This window comes from Artibeus jamaicensis, unplaced genomic scaffold, assembly GCF_021234435.1.
Source record: "Artibeus jamaicensis isolate MK-2021 breed Jamaican fruit bat unplaced genomic scaffold, CSHL_Jam_final contig_525, whole genome shotgun sequence".
Lineage (NCBI taxonomy): Eukaryota > Metazoa > Chordata > Mammalia > Chiroptera > Phyllostomidae > Artibeus > Artibeus jamaicensis.
In genome coordinates, this window is record NW_026521874.1 from 4,852,455 (window position 1) to 4,879,681 (window position 27,227).

The 27,227-nt window shown below is 50.5% G+C and overlaps 1 protein-coding gene across 1 annotated transcript in view; it reads left to right on the plus strand.

Annotated features, from left to right (window-relative positions):
- CUX2 (cut like homeobox 2) overlaps window positions 1-27,227 on the plus strand; it is a 221,138-nt gene that overhangs the window by 167,551 nt on the left and 26,360 nt on the right. Inside the window, exons 4-8 of the mRNA XM_053669843.1 lie at window positions 4,401-4,479; window positions 20,799-20,933; window positions 24,088-24,211; window positions 25,989-26,065; window positions 26,906-26,972. Of these exons, the coding sequence (XP_053525818.1) occupies window positions 4,401-4,479; window positions 20,799-20,933; window positions 24,088-24,211; window positions 25,989-26,065; window positions 26,906-26,972 (482 nt within the window). The remainder of the gene's footprint in view (window positions 1-4,400; window positions 4,480-20,798; window positions 20,934-24,087; window positions 24,212-25,988; window positions 26,066-26,905; window positions 26,973-27,227) is intronic.

A 27,227-nucleotide genomic window follows, 5' to 3' on the forward strand; every position in this document is an offset into this window, starting at 1 on the left:
AGGCCAGGAGACGCTACATGACATTTAGGCCCAGCAGTGAGCAGGGCCCTGAGCTTTCAGAACTGGCCTGGACGCAGACAGGGTCATCACTCTAAAACAAGGCTGGATGGGGCAGGACATCCAAATGGCTGTCTCTTCTAGACTCACATTTGTTATAGGAAGCTCTAAACTTGAATGGATTCAAACTGCATGCCAGTCCAGGATGTGTTTCTGATCTCTGCTTTCTAAAGTATTGTCCAGCCCTGACCATTGTGGCTCAGTTGGTCGGGTATTGTCCCACAAAGCAAAAGGTCCCCAGTTTGATTTCTGGTCAGGGCACATGCCTGGGTTCTGGGTTTGGTCCCCAGTCGGGGTACGTACAAGAGGCAGCTGATTGATGTTTCTCTCTTACATCCATGTTTCTTTCCCTCTTTTTCTCCCTCCCTTCCCCTTTCTCTAAAAAAAATAATAATAAGTAAAAATCTTCTTTTAAAAAAAGAGAAGAAAATATTGTGTGTCATTTAGATAACCTGTAAAAAAGGGATCAGCAAACATTTTCTCTACAGGGCCAGGCAGTAAATATTTTTGACTTTGCAACCTGGCTGTCTGTCACAAGTATTGTTTCAGCCATGGTAGTATGAAAGCGGTCATAGATAATACATGAAAGAATGTCCCCCACTGTGTTCCAGTAAAACTTTATACACACACAGGAAGGGCCATGTTTGGCCTAAGGACCATAGTTAGCCAACTCTTGATCTACAGAAGCACTGTCCTGTTGAAATATAATGCAAGCCACATGTAATTTTAAATTTTCTAATAGCTACATTTTAAACAGTATAGAGAAACAAGTGAGTTTAATTTTAATATTATATTTTATTTAATCCAATAGGTCCAAAATATTATCATTTTTAATATAAAATCAATGTAAAATTTATTGAGCTATTTTACAACCCCTTTTTACATTCTAAGACTTAGAAATTCCACAGCCCATACTTAGAGCCCATCTGAACTTGAAATCGTCACATCTCAAGTGCTCAGTGGCCACACATTCTAGTGGCTGCCGTGTTCACCAGCACAGCTCCAGGGGGGAGACCAAATTATAAGGAGTCACACACAAACACCACACCATTACACACTGACAGGCACAGTCCACTTCATGGACCGTTGGATGGAAAGTAGAGGGTACTGCAGGCAGGGACAGGGAAATAGTAATGGAATCTTTGGGTGCCTGCCCCTGCTTCTGCCCAGGGTTCCTGTTAGAAGTCCATGGAACACTGACACCTTTCCCCAAACCCCAGCCACTGCATGCGCTCAGCATTGACAGCTGGAAGGCAAAGCATTCGGGCTTTCCCCGGACCGCTCATAGATAATTCTCCACCCAGGGGTCGGGAGACGAATTGCTTTTATTTCTCATGGCTTTTCCGGGGTTCTGGGTGGGCAGCAGGTCCGCGTGACTGTGTTTGCTGCCTGGGAGGGCTTTTCCACCCAGGAGAAAGGGGCCAGTATCCGAAGTCAGACCAGTAATTGGAACCTCCAGACCTGGAGTGAATCTTGCTCTACAAATCACTGAGTAATCACAGGCCAGTCACTTAGCCTCCTTGAGCCTTGGTGTTCTCATCTGTACAGTGGGGATCATGACCGCAGCTTCCTTCAGTGATCAATGTGTCTGTGGAGAGAGATGATTGTGTGCAATATTACATTTATCATGATTAGAATTAGCCCATCAGGGTTGTGCCCCCCCCCTGCCCCCGCCTGAATTGCCTGCCCTCTCCTTGTGTGACTCTGGAGGCCTGGTGTCTGCAGCACCTCCTCCCACATTGTGGTCCCTCTGGGGCGTAGCTGTGTCTTGCACTGAGCCGTGATTCCCCAAAGCAGGAACTGTGTCCCATCCATCTCAGAAGGAATAAAATCTGCCCACACTTGGTGATTTTTTTTCTTTGCCTAGATTCTAGAGCATTCTTTCTGTCTACCACCACTTTGCCCTTCCTGGGGAGACAGGTCCTGATGTGCTGCCCCCCAAACTGGGTCGGGCTCCCCGACCACACACTCCTTTGAAGCATTTAGCTCTTGTAATTAGTGAATTATCTAGAGAATCTGCTCTGATGTCAGTCTCCCCATTGGGAGTCCCCTGAGGGTGGAGCCTGAGGCGGCATCCATTGGCATCCTTCATCGCTGAGGGCTCAGCCCCCAGTGCCTGGCACGTAGCAGGCGCTGAGGAAATGTCTGTTGAATGAATGAGAGACTCATTCACTCTGGAAGGCAAAGGATCAGAGACTGTTCTCAGAATAACCGAAAACCTAAAGGAGCTTTCGTAACTGACCTTTTTAAAACCACTTGCTCAACATCCACCATACATTTCTCTCCACCCCTCTCAAATAATGAGTTCAGTATAGACCTTGTAAGACCCTCAAGCTGTGCTGTCCAATGGAAATGCCGTGTGATCCGTGAATATATTTTTATATTCTATAGTACCTACATTTAGAAAAAGTAAACAGGTGACACAACTAATAATAATAATAGGTTTTATTGAACCTGTGATATCCAAAATGTTATCACTTTAACATGGACTCAATATAAAAAATGTCAGTGATCAGGGTACATGCCTGGGTTGCAGGCCAGTTCCCAGCAGGGGACACACAAGAGGCAACCATACATTGATATTTCTCTCCCTCTCTCCTTCCCTTCCCCTCTAAAGATAAATAAATTTTTAAAAATATCTTTAAAAATGTCAGTGAGCTATTGTAAGTTTTTTTTCATACTGTCTTTAGAATATGGTGTTTTGTACTTACATCACATCTGTGTTTGGACTCATCATGTTTCAGATGCTCAGTAACTACATGAGGTTCATGGCTACAGTATTGGAAGCCTTAAGAGGAACTATTATGGTTTTCAGATTTTTCTTCCCAGAGTGCATGTGGGTGCTCTCCGTGGGAGACCAGACATGATTACAGCTGAGGTTGATCACCCAGCACTGGGCAGAGCCTGTCCCCATAATAAGGGGTAGGTCATCCCAAGAGGTGACATGTCTCGGGGGCTTAATGCCAGGAGTTTTGCACAGGACTTTACATGTGTTAAATCATTTGATCCTCTCATGAATCTTTGAAGCAGGTTGTTGTATTATCCCCATTTTATAGCTGAAGAAGTAGAGGCACTGGATTTAAGTGACCTACCAGCCAAAGTACACAGATAGTAAGTGGTAGGGCTGGGATTTGAACCAGGTGGCCTGTCTCCAGGGCCTGTGCCTCATGTTGGCCACCTCTGTGAACGGACCCTCAGAATTGGCTTCTGTCCTTTCTCCCGGATGGTGTCAAACAGGGCCTGGAGTTGGTGCAACCCACCTGGATTTGTTCTTTCAACAAATTACATTGAGCACTTTCTGTGCCCCCAGCACTGTGCTCCCAGAGCTGACTTCCAGGGGGTGGAACTCAGTATAAACACCCTCTTCATTGGCATCATTGGGATTCGTAAGAAAAGTACAACTCTGAAAGAGGGTGGTTGACAAGGAGATGCTCCAATAGAGTCATCGTTTAGGAAGGGGGCACCAGGCGGAGAGGTCTGTTGGTGCCGAGAATAAAGCCGTTCTAGTACAAAGGGAGATTCCGAACCTAGAACGTCCTCGAGGAGGGTAGGGATGGTGGCTCATGGGTGCCAAGAACTCATGTGCCAGGAAGGCCCAGGACTAAACCGAAGAGGCCAAAGCTCAGAATTCTGAGCCCGGAGTGGCCCAATGTGGTGCCAAGCCCCAGCTGTGTCTCGCCCAAATGCACCTTACAGAGTCTCACTGGCAGAACAAGACAAGCCTGTGAGCAAGAGAATGAGTGTGTGAATGTGTGTCGGGAGTTATTTAGTGACCCATGCATTCACCAGGCAAGAAGCATTTATTAGCACCTTTGGTATACCAGGAACCATTTCATACATCTCTTGCACCCTTGACTTTTATTGAAGCTGTTTGATATCTTACTAGAGATTTAATGATTTCTCTTTAATTTTCAGTGGCAAGAAATATTCCCCAGATGTATCTCCTTTGTTTTCAAAACATATACCATGTTTAAACCCCCCAGTGTGGCCCTTTAATAACAAGAATAATCATAGTAACTTAATAACTGACCCTGTGCCCCATGCTAACTGCTTATATGTATCTTCATTTATTCCACACAGCAAGCCTAGGAAGTAGGGTCTTTTATTTACTCCCATTTTACAGATGAGGAAACTGAGTACCAGAGAGGGACAGTAACTTGCCCAAAGTCACACAGCCAGAATGCAGTAGAGGAGCTAGAATGTGAACCTGCACTTTTTAACATCTTGCTTTTAACCTTCATTTCCCCTCCCATCCCATGTTTGCACAAGAATAAAATGATCAGATTTGCTTATAGACTCAGCAATCATGGTAACATGTGACTTTTTTCTTTTTGTTTCCAAAGGTGGTGGCCCTTAGTAAAAGAAGTCAGGAAGCCGAGGCTGCTTTCTTGAGCGTTTACAAGCAATTAGTTGAAGCACCAGGTAAGAAATGCTTGGGCTCCATCATTGAGTAAATAATGAGAATAAATAGCCATTAGGCCATTAGACAGGGACGTCCTCATGGTGGGATCTGGGGAGAGGCTTAGATTCTCAGGCATAGCCAGGCCCTCCATGAGTGAGGGCATTGGGGGTGACACCCTCTGCCCAGTCTTGTGTGACATTACTACACAGCTCCTGCGTCTTCCCCCTGCACCTTCCAATGTCAGCCTAGGGAACTTATCGGGACTTCTGGCAAGGTCTCCCATCTGACTTTCTTGGGAAGCCAAGAAGTCTGTTTGACCTGCCAGAGGACAGATGGTGGTGCCCAGCGCTTTCTACCAGCAGAGAGTGCTGCAGGAAAGACCTCAAAAGTTTCCTCTGACGTGGTGCCAGCGACCTCAAAAACATGATGTAGAATAAAAGTGGAACCCAAAAGAACACATACTGTATAATTCTTTTTACATAAGACACGAAGACAGGCATAATTAACTTGTCAGCACTAGTCACAGTGGCCAAAAGGGGGAAACAAACTCAAATGTCCATCAGTGGATGAATGGTTAAACAAACTGTGGTCTATCCATTCAATGGAATACGACTCAGTCATGAAAAGGAATGAAATGCTGACACCTGCTACAATGTATATGAGCCTCAAAAACATTGTGTCGAATGAGAGAAGCCAGACACAAAAGGCCACATAGCGTAGGATTACATTTACATGAAGTGTCCAAAAGAGGCAAATCTATAGAGACAGTAATCAGATTGGCAGTGGCCAGGGGCTGGGCCGGGGCAGGGGGAGCCCAGGAAATGGGGAGTGAGTGCTTAGTGGGCACAAGGTTTTCTTTTGAGGGGATAAAATGTTCTGGGACTGGACAAAGGTGGTGGCGGAGGCACAACATCATGAAGGCACTAAATGCCGCTGAACTGTACACTTTTAAATGGTAGGTTTTATGTTCAGGAATTTCACCATGATTTAAAAAACAAACAACAAACAAAAAACATTAACCTGTGTTGTTAGACACTGAATGGTCGCAGTTCCTGGGAGAGGCCTGTGGGGACTGGAGGGGCCGTTTCTTGATAAACTTGTATGAAAAGTTTGCCTCTTTAAAAATGGCCCATCCTGTGCCACCTGGTCACGTACTGACTCAGAAAAGGAAGCCTAGAACGGTGTAGGGAGGTGCATAAGAAGAGCGGAGCTGGGAAGGGCCCCTCCACCAGGACAGCAGCCTAACCCTCTCACAACTTCTTCCTCGCAGCTGCAGAGGTCAGCGCCGCCGGGGTCGACTGGGGCTGAGGGTTTATGAAGAAGACAGTGTATTTGAAATGAAAGCTGTTTGTGGGATCTTTGTAGTAAGGATGAGAAAGTTGCTTGTTTGTTCTGCCTTGGACAACTTGAGAAGATTGAACAGTGCCCTCCCAAAATCCGTGTCCACCTGAACCTCAGAATGCCACCTTATTTGGAAACAGGGTCTTTGCAGGTGTGATTAGTGAAGGTCAGGTATGATTGAGATGAGGTCGTCCTGGATTCAGGGCTGGTTTGCAGCCACAGCCCTTCAGTGTCTACCTGTCTCCACCCAGTCTTCTGCTCCCCTGTGTCCCAAACCTCCCCTTCCTTCCTCTAAGAAGGATTTGGGGTCACTGGATTTGGGGCCCACCAAATAGTCCAGGATGATCTCATCTCAAGATCTTTAACTTCATTACATCTGCAAAGACCCTTTTTCCAAGTGAGGTCACATTCACAGAGGCCAGGGGTTGGGACTTGGCGGGTGTTTGGGGGCCACCATTCAGCCCACTGCAGAGGCATCTGCATCCTTTGATGCCCCCTGCCCAGCCCTGTGTTCTGTCCTGATTCTGTACTTCTGGGAAGACAGCACGGCCACATGGCTTTCTCAACAAGAATGCTTTGGCGGTGAGAGCGACTGGAGCTGGACAGCACAGCCCTCGGGGCCCTGAGTATCCCCTCAGCCCCAGATGGTGTGCCCTGCGGTGCGAGGCTGAACCGGCCTTGTGTCTGCGGCCCGGTTATTACCCTGAGAATCGTACCACGCACGTCTCTGAGAGGCCCTGTTCCTTGCAGCCTTTTAATTTATAGTCTCTCCACCCTCACCAGAGTTATTTGGGAAGATATACTCTCTTATTTCCCATTCTTTTCAGTCTCTTAAGACTCACAGTCTCAGCAACAAATGACATTGGGGAGAACTCAGTTATAGACTCCAAACTCGCCTCCTTGGAGTCCTCACACCAGGCTCCTTCCCTGGGCACCATAGTGCCTGACCCGTAGCACCAGGAGGCCGCAGTGACACGGGCTTGTGTTTCCAGGCTTAGGGCCAGGCCCTGGTTGGAATCCTGCCTGTACCACTTACTCACTGGGTGACAGCAGATGAATTAATTCACCTCCCAGAGCTTTGGTCTCCTCTTTTATAAATTCGGAATAATGTGAGGACCTGCCTCATATGGTTTGGGGAGGCTTCAGTGTGCCTGGCACGTGGTGGTACTTGGCTACATGTGACTACTGTCACGATCATGTATGTGTCTGGCTTCCCTAGGAGAAGTAAGATTCTCCAAACCTGGGACCGAGTCCTGTTAAATTTGTATACCCAGAACCCCGTACACAGTAGGCACCTAATAACTGTCCGGTGAATGAATTAGAAATACAACTCAGCCACAGGAAGGGAAGGAGGGGCCGTTTGAACAAAAAGGTATTTTTCCAACTAGAGCCCTCTTCCCGTCACGTGTTTATCCACCCAGACAGCACTTACTGAGCACCTGCCTGGCACTCACTAGGACGGGAACGTGACATGAACCCACCAATGCAGACAAGGGCCTGGCCCTTGGGGAGTTTGCATTCTGGCGACAGAGGTGACCAGTTTGTCACCCACTTAACCAACCTGTTGTCACAAACCTGAGGGAACACCAGTGGTTCAAGGCAGTGAGAAGGGAGTTACAACCTCCCCTTAGAAAAGAGACATCGTTTTGGGGGCTCACTGGAGGACCCTCACTTTTCTGGAGGTAAGGCTGTTAACAGTCACAGGGCCAGGACTGCAGTGCCAGCCAGGGGCCTTGAGAGCTCCCAAGACAGGTGGGAGGGAACTTTCCAGAAGGTCCTCGTGCCCTCCTGCCCTCTCCCCAAAGGCCCGTTCCAAGCCTGGTGCTGACTCCACGCATCTGATTTCCTGACTCTCTCCCCGGAAATGGAGGGGCAGCAGGAACGTATGTCCCCAGCTGTCACCGAGTTAGAGAACGAGGAGCCTTAACTGATGGAGACATACCACGCGAACAGCCCCTTCAGGGGCTCTAATTCATTCGGAGACATTTAAGAATAACAAAATGTTTTAATGATTTCTTGGGGGAATTAGGAAGACATATTTTTGTTCTCATTAAATTTTATCCTCAGACACAAGAACCAAATGTCAGATGTGTTTTTGGTGCTCAGAGCTCCCCGGCTTGCTGTCTTCACCACACGCACGGCCCCCACCCCCTCCATAAAAATAACACTCCTGGAAAATTTGCCAGAATGCACTCTCCTGTTTTTATATTTCTTGACAGGCAAATTATTTGTCAAAATCCTCCCCCCCCACCTCCACAGCCACACAAGTCCTGATTCAACATTTTTGTTTTGAATGACTGCTGCCAACACAAATCATTGGCAGAGCATGCGATGCGGCGTGATTGCTCAGCAAGTATTTTGATAAGTGTGCAGCCTGGATGTCTGTAATTACGAAAGAAAACCGTAAATCTTGTGGATATTGTTCACACAGATGTGGCGTGAAGTGAGAAAAAAAGCAGTAAAACGTGTTAAAAGCATAATTAATGTCATTGTTGTGGAAGATGGTTTGATTTAAACCTTTCTGACTTCTGTGTCGGTGACGGCTGATTTCTTCCTCGCGCGTGGAGTCACTAGGTGCCGACCCAAGCTTCAGCAAGCTGACTCGTTAACTAAGTGATTAGTTAAAGACAAAAATAGAGAAAAGAAAAGGGAAAAAATCAAAACGAGCAGAGAGCGGGGTAAAAGGGCAGGCTGGAGGAATATTGCTGAAGAGATGAGACGAGAGGTGAGTGCCCCAAAACGTTTTCTCTGCTTCATGTTGGTTTTTTAAAAGCTGAGGCAGGAGACAGCAAATCCTGGCAGGTATTTCTCTTCCTCCTCCTCTTCCCAGGAGGCAGAAGGCTGGTCTGCTCAGGTGCTGGAGCTCCAGCGGCAGGTGCAGCTGCTGGGCCTGTCAGCTTGGTGTTTTTGAGCTGTGTGACCTCGGACAGGGGCCTGAACCTCTCTGAGCTCCGGTTTCTGTGTCTTTAGCAGAGGGCCAATAATAGAACCAACTCGTAAGGTGACCTGAGGATTTGATAGGCTGTGCAAGAACGCATTTGGAGGGTTTAGTGATCAGAGGCCCATTGCAAAGCTGACATCAGGGTGTAGGTTACGGGGTCACACGTGTTTGCTGTTGATTTCACAAGGTTCTGTCAGTTGTGAAGGGTGTGAAGGGAGTGGTTTAGCCAACAGGGTTACTGAGTCTGTGAAATAGGAAAATGCGTTATCATATTTAAGGTTTTTAAATTTTCTCCCCAATTATAAAAGTCACCTCTGCATACTATCAAATTCAGAAAGTAGAAAGAAGAATGACAACTACCTACTAGAAGAGCGGTGGGAATATTCTGTTGTTTTCTCTCTGGCCCTTTCCCCTTGCACTGTTTCCAAACAGCCCTGTATTCTGCAGGTGCCGTTCCGCATCCTGCTTCCCTTCCCTTCCCCCAGTGTGAGCATCTGTGTCTCCGTGCCATTGAAAATCCTGGGTAATTTTGGTTCTTTGTATGTAACTCTATTGTGTGGCTGTTGTGTAAGTTGAAAACACAACTCACCGGTGCTGTGCTCTGTAGTTCACAGGATAAAGAAGGAAACTCGGGAAGGAAAAAACATTGTAGCCATGTACCGGCCAGAAGCTCAGGGTCAGTGGTCAGAAAGAATACGAATTTTTTCTCTTTGATTGATTTTGTACTCATTTATTTATCAGTTACACTAAATATCTTTTTGTGTGCTTTGAACCACTCATATTTTATTCTTCTGCAAATCACTGGTTCCTGTACCCTTCCTTAGTCCGTTTTTCTATCAGAGAGATCTCTTTCTTTACTTGCTGATTTGTAGATAGATGCTCATCATATGGTAGGAATATTAACCTCTGTCCTGGTAAATATGTTTTCTGTATTCTCTCCTGGTTTGCCTTTTGTTTCTTAACTTTGTTTACAATATCTCTTGTAGACGGTACATAGCAGGCATTCAAAATACGTTTGTGAAAAGTAAGGAATTTTACTTTGCTTTATGACTTCTGGATTTCATGTCATATTCTAAAAGCCTATTCTCGGCTCAAATTCATAGGTTTATTTAGTACTTTTGTGATTTTAATGTTTAAAAATCTGAATCTTTGAACCATCTGAAATATACATTAGTATATATAGTAGTGAGGGAGATTAAGAATTGGCTTTGCGTTTGTCCCAAATGACTCGTTCTACCGCCATCTAGTGGATAAACCGCCTTCACAGGTCAATATACTGAAATAAGGGTTTCAGTGTAACAAGAAATTGTCTCTGCCTGTCCTCCCCTCCCTCCCCTCCGTTGCCTCTGCTCAGTTAGGACTATAGGGGTCAGGAGAGCACCAGAGGGTAACATAAGAGTATTTAAGCTATAGAAAGGAAAAGCTTAAGGATGGCAGATTTTCCCAGGGGTGGTAGATAACTTTAGAAGGCATCACCCCACTTTTCCTGTCACACCCTTGCCCATGCCATTTTCTCTGTCAGCAGTACCCCTTCCCCATGGCCACCTGTCTAAATTTCACTGCTTCTGGTAGATATGAGCTGGAAGAGGATTAAAGCAAAGCATCTGGTGTGCTGGTGCCCAGTAGGTGATCCATAAATAGCTGCTCCCTTTGAGAAGTAAGGACAGGCATTTCAGCTACAGCTGTTCATCAGCTTGTTCTCTGAGCACCTACTATGTGCAGTGAGCCCTGTGGACAACCAGAACGCACAGCAGAAGAAGGGCTCTAAGGAGGGATGGCTGGAGGAGTGTCTCAGAAGGAGCGGTGGGTTTCAGGCATGGGCCACCATCCTTGTGGGACTCTTTCCAGAGTGGTGCCTGCATGTTGGTCAGTGTGTTCAGTCCCTTCCAGAAACAAGCTCACCGATACCCTCAGCTCCCTTGAAGGAAGGTGCGGCCATCCTGCCCACACTGTGCAGCTGAGAAAATGCAGGTTCAGAGGAGTCAAGCCACTTGTCCAAGGTTACGCAGCAGAGAGAGGTTGTGCAGCAGAGAGAGGTTGTGAAGCCTGAATCGAGATCCCTGGCTCCTAACCCAGAAGCAGGGTTAATTTAAAAATTGAAAAGGTTTGGGGAAAAAAAAACGTTTGAGGCTTGAGCTCTAATGAGTGAAAACCAGCTGATGGTCTTTGCTGCCAGTGGGTTGAGAGGTTCTGAGCTGAGAGGATGAGCTGAAATGTGGGTATGTTACTCAGGGGAGCCCAAGTGACCCTCACTAACCAAGATCCTGGTCCTCCTGGCCAGGGCCCCAAAGCCAAGACCTCAGAGGGGTAATTTTGTTGAAGGGGAACAGTCACGGAGCTTCAGATCTGGGGGCAGAGTGATGCCAGGAGGGGCACCACTGCAGGGACTGCAGGCTGAAGCGCCCTGCTGTAAGTGGGGCCACGGCCCATCCTGCCATTTCACTTCCCATAACACACTTGACTCCTCTGGGCTTCCGTTTCCTTACTTGTAAAACATGGATAACGATCTCACCTAATTATGGGCCTGTCAGGTAGGTTCGGTGAGAAGGGAACACCTAGCCTGGTGCCTAGCATGGCACAAAGGAGCAGCCCGTGCGGTTCATTCAGCAGATACTGAGGGCCTGCTCTTTGCCAGCCCCTCTGCTCACAACATCGGGGGCACAACACGGAGCAGAGCAGACGTGGGCCCTGCCCACCTGGAGCTCCCTGTGCAGCTCCACATGTGGGGACTTTATTTTCATTACAGTCGACGTGGCTTTGCGTGCTGACCTTGAATAACTGTCCTTACCTCTCTGAGCCTCTGATTCCCCTGCTGGAAAAGCACACCTACCTCCTGGTACCCCTAGGAAGATTGAATGAGGTGACCAGGGTCCTAGGCTGAGTGTCTGGCACATAGTAAATGCTCAGTAAACCATGGCTGTCATTGTTATTGTTGGTGCTGTTATTACCATCACCACCCAGTGCCAAGAAGGAAGACCCTCTTCAGCCTCTTTGTCCATTCTTAAGCCAGGAGAGCCCACGAAGCAGCCACCCTGGCAGTGGAGGGATGGAAAGGTGGGCAGACATAGACCTCACAGCTGTGTATAAGGGACCCACACCCCATCTGCTATCAGAAAATTGAGATGAAAGGATCAAAGTTATTCTCACTGCCGCCTCCATCAGTAGCCTGAGCCTCCCACCCACACAGGAGCCCAGAGCTGGGGCCCAGATGGGAGACGGCTTCTGTCTCTAAGTATTTTGGAGGGACGCATGCATACTTCTGCATATATGTGTTTCTAAACAGCCTCTCGGACAGCTTTCACGGTTCCAGCTTTCCCAAAAAAGCTCTGAATGCCACTTTGCTTCAGATGGACGCAGTGGGAGGAATGAGACAGCTTCTCTTAGATTCCTGACTCCCTGCCCCCCACCAAAACCCTATAGACACTTAAAAAAACACCAACAGCATGAGCTATTGATGAAAGATGAGAAGATGGTGTCTTACCCATCTCATCCGACTGTGCCTTTGGAATGCCTGGTGTGGTATTACAATATTATAAATTTGTTGGCAGTATTCTCTAGGGGTTTAGATCCAGTGTAACCAGAATGAATTAGTCATTTTATTAAGCAGTTTATGCATAAAGAGCAGGCTGATGGCTGTAAGACAAAGGCACTCTGCTTCCCAACGACGTCCCCCTCCTGGTGCGCCTCGCAGGACCTGCCACCTCGGATGGTTCCTATTTGATCGTCCGTGTCTGCAAACGTGCTCAGTTCATTCAAGCAATTTGCGGCAGACACTCTGATTTGGGGTCCCCTGTTTGGGGAGGCTTTAAGTCTGATCTGATCCCCGCTGCCACTGCCCTTGTCTGTGTGTTGGCTGTATGTTGCAAAAGTGAAGGGAGGGAAATTAAGTCCTCCCTCATGTCTCTGGGCAGCTGCGGGTCTCGGCTGAAAGGGTTCCGGTGGACGTGCTGAGCCCGGCGGAAACCTGGGCTCCCTGGCTCCAGATGAGCCGTGGCAGGGATGTTCTGTCACTTCTCCTGACACCAGGATATGAGGCTTGCCAGACACTGGGGGTTTACAGGGGGCACACAGGCCATTCTGGAGACTGGGGACTCGACAGGACCCAGCACTTCCCCAAGTGGGGTCATGTGTCATAAGGAGCAGCTGTGGTGTACCTGGCACAAAACTGAACACAGCGTGTGCCTGGTGTCACCTTTCTGCTTCCTTCCAGGTGATGTCTCAGTCAGGTGCTGAGCATCTGAAACACCTGTGCGTCTCCCCTTTTAACCAAGGGAGAGCTGGCCTCGGGTTCAAGGTCTTGGACAGGCAGAAGCGTCTAACTAGAATTTAATAACATCGTTTTGTTGTTTTGGTTTTTTTCTTTGTGCTTATTTTTAGGGTTAAAGTAGTTCTATTTATGGTACAGAACACCAATTATCTATTTACAGTAGTGAAACAAAATACTTCTTTAAAGTATATTTAAGTTAAAAACACTAGTCACATAAGGACACGTGTTCAGTTGGTCATCTTTCAGAGGCAGGTAGATGCAGCAGAAGGTGTGACGCGAGGTTGCCCGTACCTGGTGTTTGGGTCACGCTGGGCTCAGATCCAGCTCTGCCTTTTTCTAGCGTGGTGACCTTGAGCAAGGGGATTGCCGTTGCTGGGCCTTAGTTTTCTCATCTGCCCCAGGCTTGTGGGTGTGGGTGCCACTTCTGTACTAGGATGGGTGGGTGCTAGACTTTGGAAATGAAAGCTAAAAACTGGGGTCGGGAGGACCAGAGGGAGGGCTCTGAACCCCACCACCAGCCTTGGCAGCTGTGCCCGGATGAGCCTACCAGAAGGGGGTGTGAAGCTGCCCCAGAAGGCCCCCGGTCCTCGTCTGTGAAATGGATCAGGTGTCGTGAAGATTGAGCTAAGCCATGCTTCTAGGACAGTGACTCAGGAGGGTCGGCCACCCTTCTTGGTCTGACGGGGCTGTTTATCCTAGTGTTTCCTGTGTCTGGATTATTCTCTCTCACTCCCCTGCTGACTTGTCATTGCGTCAGGGCTCCGCTCAAACATCCCACTCCGCAAGGCCTTCCCGGACCAGGCTGCCTCAGCACCATCCCCCCAGACACACACACCTCAGGCCACTGTCTCCCCCAGCCCTGTTTGATTCTTCTTCTCAGAGCCCCCACTGCCACCCGTCTCTTTGTCCTTTGCCTGAGTCTCCCCTTTAGAATGTCAGCCCCAGGAAGGCAGCAGTTTCCTTCCTCACTGCGGTGGCTCCAGGGCCCAGAAGCTCCCAGCACACCCAGGTGCTCAGGTGGCATTCGGCAACTGAGGAAATGGTGTCCAACACAGAGTAGGTGCTCGATAAAAACGTACTAATAAGATAAATGTCTGTATTAGAGATCATATTCGTTTCCTATTGCTGCTGTAACAAACTGCCACAAACTTAGGAGCTTAAAACAAGACACACTAATTACCTTACAGTTCCAGGGGCCAGGAGTCAAAAACAAAACAGATCTCACGGCACTGTCAGCAGGGTGTGGGCAGGACTGTGCTCCTGCTGGAGGCTCTGTGGGGAGGATTCATTTCCTGCGCTTTTCCAGTTCCTAAAGCCACTCCCATTTCTTGGTTCTGGCCCCTTCCTGCCCCTTCAAAGCTACACAGCATTTCAGTCCCCGACTCTAACCACCTTCCATCTGCAGCCTCAGTTCCCTTTTGCAGGTAACATAACACATTCACAAGTTCTGAGAGTTAGGAGGGGACATCTTGGGGGCATTATTCTGCCCCCAACAGAGATACCCCAAGGGAGGACTGAGGATTGAAAGCAAGATTTCTCCAGGCCCTCCCCCCACAGCCATCAGGTTCTCTGAGAAACCTCTTCCAAACAGTTTAAAGATCTTTTGTCATTTCTCTCTCTTTCAATTTGTGTTTGTAAGAGCAGCCAGTGACATTTAGCTGATGCATTGAATAACACCATTAGACAAGGTAAGAGAGAGCCCTTGGATTTGCCAGCCACCGAGCATTTTACCTACATATAATTTGGTAGAATCTTCCAGCCTTCCAGATGCTAGTAATTTTTTTCCTCCCTGACCCAACTGTAACAATGTAGCTCAGGGCTCTGTGAATTTCTTCCAGATGGGGGCAGTAGGAGAAGTGAGTTTACTCATGACATATAAGGGCTGGGAATTCCACAGTGTGCTTGGGAGTGGGGGGATAAAAAGTAGAAAGTACCCAGGGAAGTAAGTGATTGCTCAGTACTTTTCAGAGCAGGGACCCTACACAACCCACAGCCTAATTCTTTAGGAGCTGAAGAGGATGAAAATGTAGGAAGATCAGAGCCCAGGCCTTGCTATTTCCTCTTAAGAAACAGGCTTGTCTCCCTGAACAAAGGGTGCAGTGGGTTCAGCAGGAGGGCAGTGGGCTAGATTCAAGGGAGGACTTCCTTCCTATGACATCTGGCAGCTCTTGAGTCCTATGTTTTTCAGTTTGTACCTAGTTACCACATGTTACAGGTTGAATTGTGTCTCCTGTGGTACCTGTGAATGTGACTTTATTTGGAAATAGTGTCTTTGCAAATGTAATTAAATGAAAAGGAGATCATTAGGGTGGACCCTAATCCAGTGTGACTGGTGTCCCTATAAAAAGAAGAGAGACACAGAGAGGAGAAGGCCCTGAGACAATAGAGACAGACACTGAGGGACACTGCTACAAGCCACGGATGCCAGCGACACACGGAGCCAGGAGAGCAGCATGGAGCAGACGGAGGCATGGCTCTGCCAGCACCTTGACTTTAGACATCTGGCTTCCAGAGCACAGGGTATGAGTTTTCTGGTGCTGCTGGGGCTGCCATACTAAGCCACCACAACCTGGTGGTTTAAAACAGTGGAAATTCATTCTGTCACTTCTGGAGCCTGGAAGCCCAAAATCAAGGTGTTGGCAGGGCTGGTTCCTGCCGGAGGAAGCTCTGAGGGAGAATCTGTTCCAATCTGATGCCCTAAGAGGCGAAAAAGCAGTCACGTATTGGTTTGGGGCCTCTGGACGCACACAGACACCAAGAGAGAACTGGGTGTGCAAGAGATGCTTTGGCAGGGAGGCGCCCGTGAAGGGGAAGGAGATGAGACGGGAGAGCCTTCAGGTGGGGATGCGGGTCTGACACCTGGGAAGGAAGGGGAGGAGGGAGAGAGTAGGGGGAAGGCAGCCAGCAGTGCCATTCTGAGAATGCCTTAACCAGGCTGACAGGGAGCCCCAAAGTAGGGTGGAGTAGTCTGCGCAGGCCTGTAACAAACTACCACGGATGGGGGCAGGGGGGCTCAAGCAACAGGAATGTATTCCTCCCTTCTCTGGAGGCTGGATGTCCAGGGTCAAGGTACCAGCAGGTTGGTTTCTGGTGAGAGCCCTCTTCCTGGCATGCAGGTGGCTGCCTTCTCGCTGTGTCCTCTCCTGTGTGCGCAGAGTGAACTCTGGTGTCTCTTCCCATTCTTACAAGGACACCAGTGCCATCAGAGGAGGATCCTCCCCTCGACCTCATTTAACGCTAATTTACCTCCATAAAGGCCCCATCTCCAAACACATTCACGTCAGGAGTTAGGGATTCGATGTACAGATTTCAGTCCATTACAGAGGCGGTGCCCGTGCCAGCCTTGGCAGGAGTGACCCTGCTGCCCGTCAGACTCTGTCACCGGCTGGGAGCAGCCCGGGCGAGTGTGGCCTTCGAGTGAGTGCTGCGGTGGGTCTGAAGGTGCAGCACCTGGAGACACACGGTCACCACCTTCTCACGGGAGGGTCTCTCCGGAAGGAAAAGCTGGGTGGCCCGTTCCACTGCTGCCACATGGAATAGGAAGAACGAGGGCACACACACCCGGGACCTGCTGGTGCTGGCCGTCACAGGGCTCAACCTGCTCCTGCAGCCCCTGCACAGCCCCAGACAGCAGGGCCCTCATCCCCGAGTTACTGACGTGAAACGGAGCCTTGGGGGGGGGGCTCAGCAAGTCCCCGGAGGTGTCACCACCAGGCCGCCCACCCCCTTATCTGAGGGTGGCTTTGGGAATTTGGAAGATTTACAGTGTTTGCACCTCTCTTGTCAAGTTCGGCTGCGAAGGTGTTTAATAATCACCCTCCCTGAGCATCCGGCTCTAAGGGGCAGTCCCAGGGCCAAAGCGCTCATTTCAACAGGACTCCCCACCTTTATCTGGTGACACCCAGTGTTGACTGTGTGCCCCGAAATACTCATAATAGGAATTTGAGCTCAGAACTCAGAGAGGTTTGGTGCTTTATCCAAAGTAACACAGCAAGCCAGTGGCAAGGCTGAGAACAGAGCACTCAGTCTCATGCTCTTGGCCTCACAGTAAGAAATTTCCATGCCCTCCGTCAAGGCAGCTTGGCCCACAGCTGTCACCTAGGTTCGAATCCCACCTCGGCCACTTCTGAGCGAGGTGACCTTGGACACATGGCCCGTCTTCTCTGGGCCTTCATTTCCTGTCTGAAAAACGGAGATAGCAGCATCTCCCTTACCAGGCTTTACCGTCACACACTCCCTGTGCCTGTTTTCCCATCTGTAAAATAGGGACACAACAATACTTACCTCACAGTGTTGTGGTGAAGAGTAAATGAATTCTAAAATGTTTAAAGCAGTTTGGCTGTCAGGATTTGTCATAGCCTGACTGGCTGAATGATCTGAACCCCTCCCTCTACCACTCCCTCCAGCTGGGGAGCCAGGAGGCGTGTAGTGTGGGAAGAAGAGACCCAAGGGCGAGCTCAGCTCTGCTGCCAGTGTGCTGGCAGACTCCAGGGAAGTCACTGGACCCCGCTTTTCCCTGACTGTGCACTGGGGTGAGGGGTGTTGGGCAAGTCAGCCTGATAGGCCCCACCCCGTGGTGACTCTCTGAGCGGAGCCTTTGGGTCCCAGAGGAGCATTCGAAGCAGGACTATTGGATTCTGGAGCTCCCAGGGACTGATGAGAGTTTATGAGGCTAGACTCTGTCCCAAGACATCGTGGAAGTCACCATGTGGACAGCTGGCCCCCAGAACACCACAAGACCAGGCGTGCAGCCTCCGCTCAGCAGTTAATGCTTAGCAAGCCCTGCTGTGCACCTCGCATCGTGCAAATCTCTGTACATACTCTCTCCCCTGGTCCTCGCAACCACACTCTGCATGTGCAGCCCCATTTTGCAGGTGAGAAGGTAAAGGTTCTGAGAGGTTAACTATCTAAAGGTCCTTAAATTAAAGGTCCTAAATACAGACTCAGTATTTTTTTTACTCTTCCAAGTAGGCATCGTTGTACTCTGCTCATTTTCTTATAAGTAGGGAAACTAAGGCTCAAGGCCCCAAGGGATGTGGACCCAGAGCTGGACTTCCACTTCTGTGAGCTGAGCCACCCTGTTCTGCTTTGTACCAGCAAACGAAGGGGAAAGACAGAGCCTTGGAACCTGCCGAACTTGTGCTGAGCCTCTACCCAGTGCCACTGCTCCGGCCTCCCCAGGGGCCACCTGAGGTCAGCTTCCCCTGGACAGAGCACACAAGCAGCACCAGGTGACCTGCAGGGCCTCCAAGCAGAACACAGCGTCACTCCCCAACCTTGGGAATGGCATCAGTAACGTTGTTTATCACTCGAGTGTACCCTGGCCTGGTTGGCCAGCACTCGAACCAGAGCTGGCTCTTCTCCTCCTGCTCGGAGCCAGAGTGAGCCCACCAGGGCCGCTGGGAGCAGTGCTCTCCCGTGTTTATCTGACTCCCCTGACCCTGGCAAGCGCCCGTTGCCTTTTTCTCCTTTTCTCAAAAACCAGAACACAATAGGAAGCATTTTCTTGAACTTATTAAAAAATCCAGACTTGTAAATTAATTTGTCCATGTTGTACAAAGGCAGTGCAGATGAACTCATTAGCATGCACACAACAAATAATTATAGATGAATTTTTAGCTGGCCTGCCTAATGCGCTCACTGGGTTAATTATGTCAATGTATAATTACATCAGCCCGGGGAGACATAATGGCATACCCCGCTGAGCAGGCCCTGCCTAATGACAGGGCGTGGGGGAGCGCCGACAGAGGAAGACAGCAGCCTTCCCACACACCTGCTTACCTCGGCACAAACGCCCATTGTCCGAGCCTCCCGCCACCTAAACAGATGGGTGGCAGTGGAGGGACCTTGTTCCAGCTGGACCTGAAGGTCCCACGCATGGGTACTATCCCATTCCTCCCATCAGCAAATACTTATCAGGTCAGACTGTGTGTCCATCCACAAGGAGTCCAACAAGTGAGCAAAAACAGATAATGGTCCTGTGCCTGCCTTGTTGTGCGTTTCGGCCAGGTGTGCTTTAGTCAGGTGGACTTGCGACTCGGTGACGATTATAAGTACAGTGAATGCTGTGGTAAAAAGGTTGTAGGCAGCTGGGAGAACTCATATTGGACGACTGACTGTTCAAGGAAGGCTTCTTAGAAGAAATGGCATTTGAGGGGGAAAGACGAGGAAGCAGTAACTAGATGAAAGGGCTAGGGGAGGGCAAAGTGTTCCTGGCAGAGGTTCCTGCCTGTACCTGGGGTGGGAAGGTGCCTATGAGGGACTGAGGGGAGAAAGTCAGTGTGCCTTGAGCCCAGGAAGGCAGCAATAGTGAGGGCTTCCATTTGTTCTGAGCTGACCAAGTGCTAGGCGCCGTGTTGAGCACTTCACCTGGATCCTCATCACAGCCCCATGAGATGGGTACTTTGCTGGTGATGCACAGAGGGTTAGAGTTTCTTGCCAAGGTCACACAGCAATCCCAAGAAGCAAGTCTGGATTACACCGGGACCCAGGGGTCCATCTTCAGGGCCCCTGCTCTTCATCCTTCTGCTCACCGCTCCCCTGCCCCAGAGGGCAGTGGCCAAGCAGATGCTGGCAGGGGACCACAGTGGAAGGAGCAGGAAGAGTGAGAGCTCAGTGCTTTTAAGGGGCTGAGGAGCAGAGCCAGGCCCCTCGACCTGGAGAGAGGAGGCCCTGGCTTCCCCAGGCCCCGCGAGCCCTCGCCCGTAGCTGCTGAGGTTGAAATGGCCACACCACTAGGCATCAGAGAGAGGGAGTCAGACCCAAAGCGTACCTCCACTCTTCAGCAAGTTACCTGGTTCTTTTGAGCCTCAGTTTCCTCATCCATGAAAGTGAGCTGGATCCAGGGCAGCCTCCAGGTGATGGAACCTGTTTCCCGTGGGCAGGCATTGTAACCTGGAAGATGCCACACCAGCCTGGGGCATTATCTAGGTGTTCTTCATGCCTGCCCAGGTGGGGAGTTGAGCAAAGGCACCTGGAAGAAGAGGTGCCGGATTTGAGATGTGAAGAAGGGACATGCTCTCCAGGTGATGGTGGGAGAGGGAGCAGAGTTCCAGGCAGAAGGACCTGCATGCTCCTCAGTTTTTAGCTATTGGTAGGTGGGGAGGCATCTAACATTCAGGTAGGCATCTCCAAAAAAGCCCTGATTTAATCAGCCCCACGTATCAAAAATGATTAGTCCAGGTCCACTGAGAAGCACCCAAGGATTCTATGGGCAAGGATGCTATTAGGGAAATGGAGGTAAAGGAAAATGGGAGGGAGCTGGATCAACCGGGTGAAAGCATCCAGACCCCATGCAGCCTAAGGCGGAGTCCCATGCCCGTGCCCGCAGAGCAGCCCCACGTCCCCAGGAGCAGGTCCGTGTCCGTCCTCGCTGCCAGGGAGCCTTACCTGGAAAGGCCTGTGGGAAGGCCGTCCTTGGGCTGGAGGGTTTCAGAGCAGAGTCTGTGCCCTGTGGTTGGAGGCAAGCAAGATACAGTCTCATGGCCACCCCAGATGGCATCGGAGAATTTGGAAAACGCAGTTACGGTGACAGTGTCATTACTATTCCCAGCTGTGCAGGACACACACGCCTGGGGGGAGGGCACACGTTCCCTGGAACCGGTGCTTGGAGAAGGCTATGCTCTCATAAGGCAGAAAGTCTGTGTTGCTTCCCTAAGCCATCAGCACAACTCCAGGGACCTCTTGTGGATCGGCCCCCCATGGAGGGACCTGCCAGGTCCCACGGCTCAGCCTGGGCCTCTCTCAGCCCTCAGGCCCCCCACCACCCATGTCCTCCTCTCTCTCTGCAGACCCCGGGCCTGTGTTTGAGGCAACACGCAGCCTAGAAGACAGACTGCAGCCCCCCAGCTTCGACCCCAGTGGGCAGCCGCGGCGAGACCTCCACACTTCGTGGAAGAGGCACCCCGAGTTCCTCAGCCCTAGAGGTACTGATGGGGCCTTCACAGGACGTCCCTACTGAACAACTGGTCTGTGGGCCTTGGGCAGCCAAACTCTGCCAGGGGCAGGGGGTGCACAGGGAACTGGACTTCATAATCTTATTTTTTAAAGGTTTTATTTATTTATTTTTAGACAGAGGAGAAGGGAGGAAGAAAGAGAAGGAGAGAAACATTAATATGTGGTCACCTCTTGTGCGCCCCCTACTAGGGACCTGGCCTGCAACTCAGGCATGTGCTGGGAATTGAACTGGCAACCCTTTGGTTCACAGTCTAGCACTCATTCCACTGAGCCACACCAGCCAGGGCATTTTTTTTTTAAAGATCGACTTTATCATTTTAGATACAAGATGGGGTAAGGCACACTTCTGCTGCCATAGACCTAGCCCAGATGCCAAAGGCTTCATATATTTGAAGGGGAATGGCAAGGGACTCAGGGACTCAGCCGCTATGGTCCTGCCATCTTCAACATGTGACATCCAGTGTCACCATGAATGTTGACAACCAGCTAACAGGTAGAGACAGAACATGGAGAGTCCTACCAAAGCTTATGGGGTCCAGGCCTATAAGTGGCGTACATACCACTTCCAGCCACATCCTGTTGGCTAAAGCACAGTCATGTGGCCATACCTACCACACAGGATGCTGGGAAATGTCATCTGGCCGTGTGCCAGGAGGATGTGGTGAACACAGCACTGTCTCAGCCCCAGACGAGATAAGTTGAGAAACTCATGGAGCTGAAAACGTGTTTAGGTGTACATATATTGTGATTAAAATGTTTAAAAGCAAAACAGTGATGAACGAAGTTCGAATTGGTTACCTGTGGTAGCCGGTGTTGGGGGTCACTGTGGGCAGGGCGGCGAATAGGCACAAGAAAGCTGTTGGTGACCATTTAGTTCTGTGCTCATCGAGCTGCAAGGCAGACACTGTCCTAGGCACTGGGGACACAGCCAGGCACAAACCAGACAAAAATCCCTTTCCTTGTGGTGCTGACCATCTACTGTCAACCAGTAAATTAGTAAAATATATAGGATTTCAGATGATGAGAAAGGCTTTGCGGAAGCAGTGAAGCAGTGAAGAGGGAAACGGATGTAGAGATACTTGTCTGAGGAATGAACGAGCAGGATTACCTCGCATCTGCAAGATTCCTCAGTCATGTGTGAAAGCAGCCGTAGGAATATGCGCATGAGTGGGTGTGTCTGTGTTCCAGTAACACTTGATTTATGGAGCTGGTGGGCCGGACTGGGTCTGTGGGGAGGGTAAAATGGGCTGGGGCCTGCCAAGTAAAGCTGGGTGCAAAGTCGCTTCTCAGGAAATGTCCACTCTCACACACCGCCCGTCTCACAGCTCCCTGCCTGCCACCCACATGCCCAGAGAGCACCTACTGTGTGCCTGGTCCTGGAAGAGGTCTTCTTGTGATTAAAATACAGTACTTTGCCAACTCTGTTCCTGTACCCGAGTGCCCTTCCAGCCATTCCTCCCTGGCAAGCCAGGACAGGGCAGTGCTTTCCCAGCTCAGACAGAGGCACCTCTGAGGTTCTCCAGGACTGTCCCTCCTGCTTCTGAGGCTTCTCTGGCATTTGATCTTTCCTCTATCAGAACAATAGTTATTGGAAAGCTTGCCCTCTGAGAGCATGTGTGGTGTGTCGCGTGCCTTTCACACAGCATCCCACTGTCTCCTGGTTCAGCCTGAGGTGTCACTGACCCCATTTTACAGATGGGGAAACTGAGTCTCAGAGGCAGCAGGTGGCCAAGTGGGGATTCAGACCAAAGGCTCCCATCCTCAGCTCTGGGCTGCATCTCTCCTCAAGGACATGTAGCACTCTGTATCGTGATGGTCAAACCTTGTCTATTTGTTCACTGCCATGACTTCAGCACCTGGAAAATTCCGTGTGTGTGTGTGTGTGTGTGTGTGTGTGTGTGAGAGAGAGAAAGAGAGAGAGAGAGAACGAGAACAAACTACCCAGGTCCTGACCACTCTGTCAGCCCCTCAGAGGTCTCACTCTGCACACCGCCCAGCTCGGCACTTACTCTTCTGTGCCAGGCTCAATAACCGGGCCAGGCAGAACTTCACTGAGCCACTGGGATCAAAGACCAGGAGCCCAGATTTTGGAATTCTTGAACCACCCTCCCTTGACAGCTGGACCCTGAGCACCCTCTCCCCTCCTAATGAATTCAGGGCCAAAGGCATACACTAATCCCTACGAGGAGCCTGCAGAGGTGTTCCTGGCGCAGGGCCTCTGCATGGAGGCAGGTGACAATTGAGCGGCTGAGTGTATGCTGTTGGGGGGGGGGGGGTGAAGAGAGCCATGGTTCCTCAGTCAGGTAACCCTAGTGACCCTGTGACCCAGCCATTCTGCTCCTGTCCCAAAGAGTTGAAAGCAGGAGCTCGGACGAAAATGTGTACACCGGTGTGTATTAATAGTGCTACTCACGATGGCCAAATGGTGGCAACAGTCAAATGTCCCTCCACTGATGAATGGAAAAGCAGATGTGGCATAGCCAAAGGATGGACTGTCACTCAGCCGTCAGAAGGATGTTCCTTCTACACACTGCAACCTGGATGGGGCTTGGAAACATTATGATAAGTGAAGAGGCTCATCGCAAAAGCTTATATATTATGACTGTATTTATGTGAAATGTCCAGCATACAAAGTCCATAGAGACAGAAAGCAGGACTGGTGGTGGCCAGGGGTGGGTGAAGGGGGGAAATGGGGGTGACTGCTTAATGGGGACAGGTTTCCTTTTGGGGTGGTGGCATGTTCTGGAATCAGTGCAATATTCTGAATATACTCAGTGTCACTGAATTGTACCCTTTAAAAATGGTGAGTTTTATGTATATTTTACCATGACTTTCAAGAAAAACGAGGAGCCAAGGTGGCAGGGACGAGTCTGAGAGGGCAGAGGAAGCCTTTGGGTATGCTGCAGGGGGCGGAACTTGACCTCTGTGTGCATGCCTTCGCCATGGTTGCGACCCAGCTGACCTCGGGGACAGCGGGTCCCACCAGCTGCGCTCTCTCCAGCACTGAGTTCAGGAAATCGATTCTTCTCACAGCACTTTCGATTGATCTGGTTTGCAGAAAACGGCTCTGGCTGTCACACCGCTCTCAGCAATGGGTATTTTTCTATCTGTTTCTTCCCCCAGAGCAGAGAGAGGGGACGTCTCCAGCCGGGCCCACGCTGACCGAGGGGGGCCGCCTCCCGGACGTTCCCAGCAAAGCTCTCCCGACAGAAACTTTGCTGCAGAGAAATGAGGCGGAGAAACAGAAGTGAGTGGGGAAGGGACAGACGGGCTTCTGCTGCCCCACCTGGCCGGGAGGCGGGGCCCAGAAAGCCGCCCCTGCCCAGGACAGCTGGGGAATCCAGATGCAGGTTGAGATGGAGGCACAGGCCTGGGTCCGAGCTCCGTCTTTGAAGCTCAGTGGCCAGCTCTGGGCCGGTCACGTCACCTCGCTGAGCTTCAGTCTCCCCATCCGGAAAAAGGGGCCAACAGTGGTATATCAGTCAGAGTTCTCCAAAGAAACAGAACCAGTAGGATTTTTAAAAGTTAACTCAGAGAGATGTAATTCAGGGACTTAAACCACCCAGTTGGGGCTGGTGAGTCTGAATGAGCAGAGCTGCCTACAGGCTGGAGACTGACAGGCAGGTAGAGGCCAGTGTTGCAGTCTTGGGGCAGAACCCTTTCCTCCGTTTTGTTCTTAAGACCTTGGACTGGTTAGATTAGGCCTGCACACACCATTGAGAACATCCTCCTCTACTACCATCAGCTGTTGTAGATGTTAACTACTTCTGCAAGGTGCCTCGCAGCGACACCTACGTGAGTGGTGGGATTGGATCACTGGGTGCTATGGCCCAGCCACGTGGACACATAACACTGACCACCACCGGGGGCACCAACGCCTGCTCGGCCGTGGGAGTGAAATGAGGTGACTCCTGCCTGCGCCTGGCAGGGCGCTCGCACAGGGGAGCGAGTACCAGCAAATGGTGTCCTTACGGTCGGTGCCCAGGCAATCATATCTGGATTCTTCGGACATTTCTAGGGCAGTTTTGCATTGGTCATTACAATTACCCTTTTGTTTATTCACTTATTCATTTATTCCACATATTTATAGAGCCCCCTACTCATACACCGGTCACTGTTCTAGAGACACAGCAGTGAATGTACAAAACACTCTGCTCTCCTAGAGTTTACTCTGTAGTGAGAAAAACAGAAATGGGTAAGATAAATAACATAAATGGTGTGTTAGGTGATGATGATGAGGGGTGTGACATGGAGGGCTGATGGGAGAGGCGTCATAGAGAAGGGAGCAGAGTCCTGAGGAGGCGAGTGAGCCTTGCAGGTATATGGGGAAGGGCATTTCAAGCAGAGGGAACAGCTGGTGCAAAGGGTCTGAGGCAGGAACATGGCCAGTGTGCTTCAGCAGCAAGGAGACGAATGTGGAGTGAGCGAGGCAGGGGTGGGGGTGGGGCAGGATATGAGATCAGAGGGAAAGGGGGCTCCTTTCCTGGAGTCTCTGACCCTGATGACATAAGGCCCAGGCTTTGCTTCAGCCCTCCGCCAGTCCAGGTAGGGCCTGTCCTTCTCTGTGTTACACTGATCTGGGCCCCAGTGGGCAGGATGGGCATCCCAGACCCTTGCCAAAGGGAGAGGAGAGTGCCTCCTGGTGGTAGTAACAGTACTGACCGTGTTGAATAGCACGCTGGGTATGCCTCACAACACCCACTGGGGCAGACCCTGTCAGAAACCCTGCCTCCGAGACCCGGAGACTGAGGCCCAGAGAGGCGAGGTTGCTGGCTGCTGTAGGCCCCCAAGAAATGCTGTCGGAAACTGAACTGGGCCAGCCATAATGGGGCCACATATCAGAAAAAGAGCAGGGCAGCTAACTGCCCAAACATCGAGTTTAAGGGCATGTGCCGTGTAGTGTGGAGGACAGAGGTGCCGGTCACAGGGAGAGGGCGAGGGGCTGGGAAACGGGGGTGGGCCGGTCAAGGCCCGTCCACGCAGATGTGAGCAGAGCTGGCGCCAGCAGCCCGGTGTCTCCGCAGGGGCCTTCAAGAAGTACAAATCACTTTGGCAGCCAGACTGGGGGAGGCAGAGGAAAAGATCAAGGTCCTACATTCAGGTATGTGGCACGTGACCCTGGCCCAGCCAGACCAGGAGAAGAGGGGACACTGACACTATGACCATAGGCTTGGGTGTTTTAGAATCAAGACGGCAAGAAGAGCATTTAGGTGGGGGAAGAACAGGCCCACATTATCCAGTGGGGGTTTGAGCCCTAGTCCCCAGAGGTCATACTACTGTGGAGAAAAGGCTTCAGATGGAATTAACATAGAGGTGGCAAACATCAATCCTTCAGCAGCCCAGCACACAACCAAGCTGGTCAGGTTAGGGAAGGCAGTAGGGAAGGGTCAGGTCTGGGGCAAACTGGAGAGCCCAGCCTTATCTAAAGAGGTAGCTACTGCTGAGCACCAACCAGACACTTCCTTATGGCCGAGTGCAGCCAGTTCTTTCAATTTCCTGCAGAAATCAGAAATCTGGAATTTTATGCGAAACCCCTCATTTATTATAATACTTATATACTTGTATCTGTTGCATTTGTTACTCCTGTCAGGTCCAGACCTTAGGGTGGCTGAGCTGTGGGTGGGTGGTCCTACCCTGGTCCTGGAGTGACCTAAGGGTGCCGGTGGGCTCATACCCAGGTCATGGGACACAGCCCTCAGATTGGGGTCCTCCAAGATTTACAGGGTCATCTTATCTGCCCTCCCCACCCCGGCCACTCCACATGCCTCTCGCCAGCTTGAAGTTCGTCTAGGGCCAGGAAACACTACCTGTCACCAGTTCTAACCCAAAAGAAGGGTCTTCCCTCACTACCCTGGACCTCATTCTGCCTTCCAGGCCCTGCAGCAGTGGGTTCCACCTCCCTGGGGGTGGGCGGCCTCACCCTGCTCTTTACTTTTCCCAGCGTTAAAGGCCACACAAACAGAGCTGCTGGAGCTTCGGCGGAAATACGATGAAGAGGCAGCATCCAAGTAAGTGAGCACCCTGCTGAGGTCCGCCTCCTCCCTCTGACCCTCCCAGACATGCCTCCTCTTTCTGACTCTGCCTGAGGTACCCATTTCATTAAGCACCCTCTGCTCCCCACCTGCTGGTCATTGCTGTGCTGTTTATGCACCGCAGACTCAAAATGACATTCTGGGTCGCAGGCTGAGCAGGGTCTACTGGGCAGGACCTGTGCCTCACCTCAGCCTCCTGGGGCTGCCTCACCCCCAGCTCCACAGTCCAGC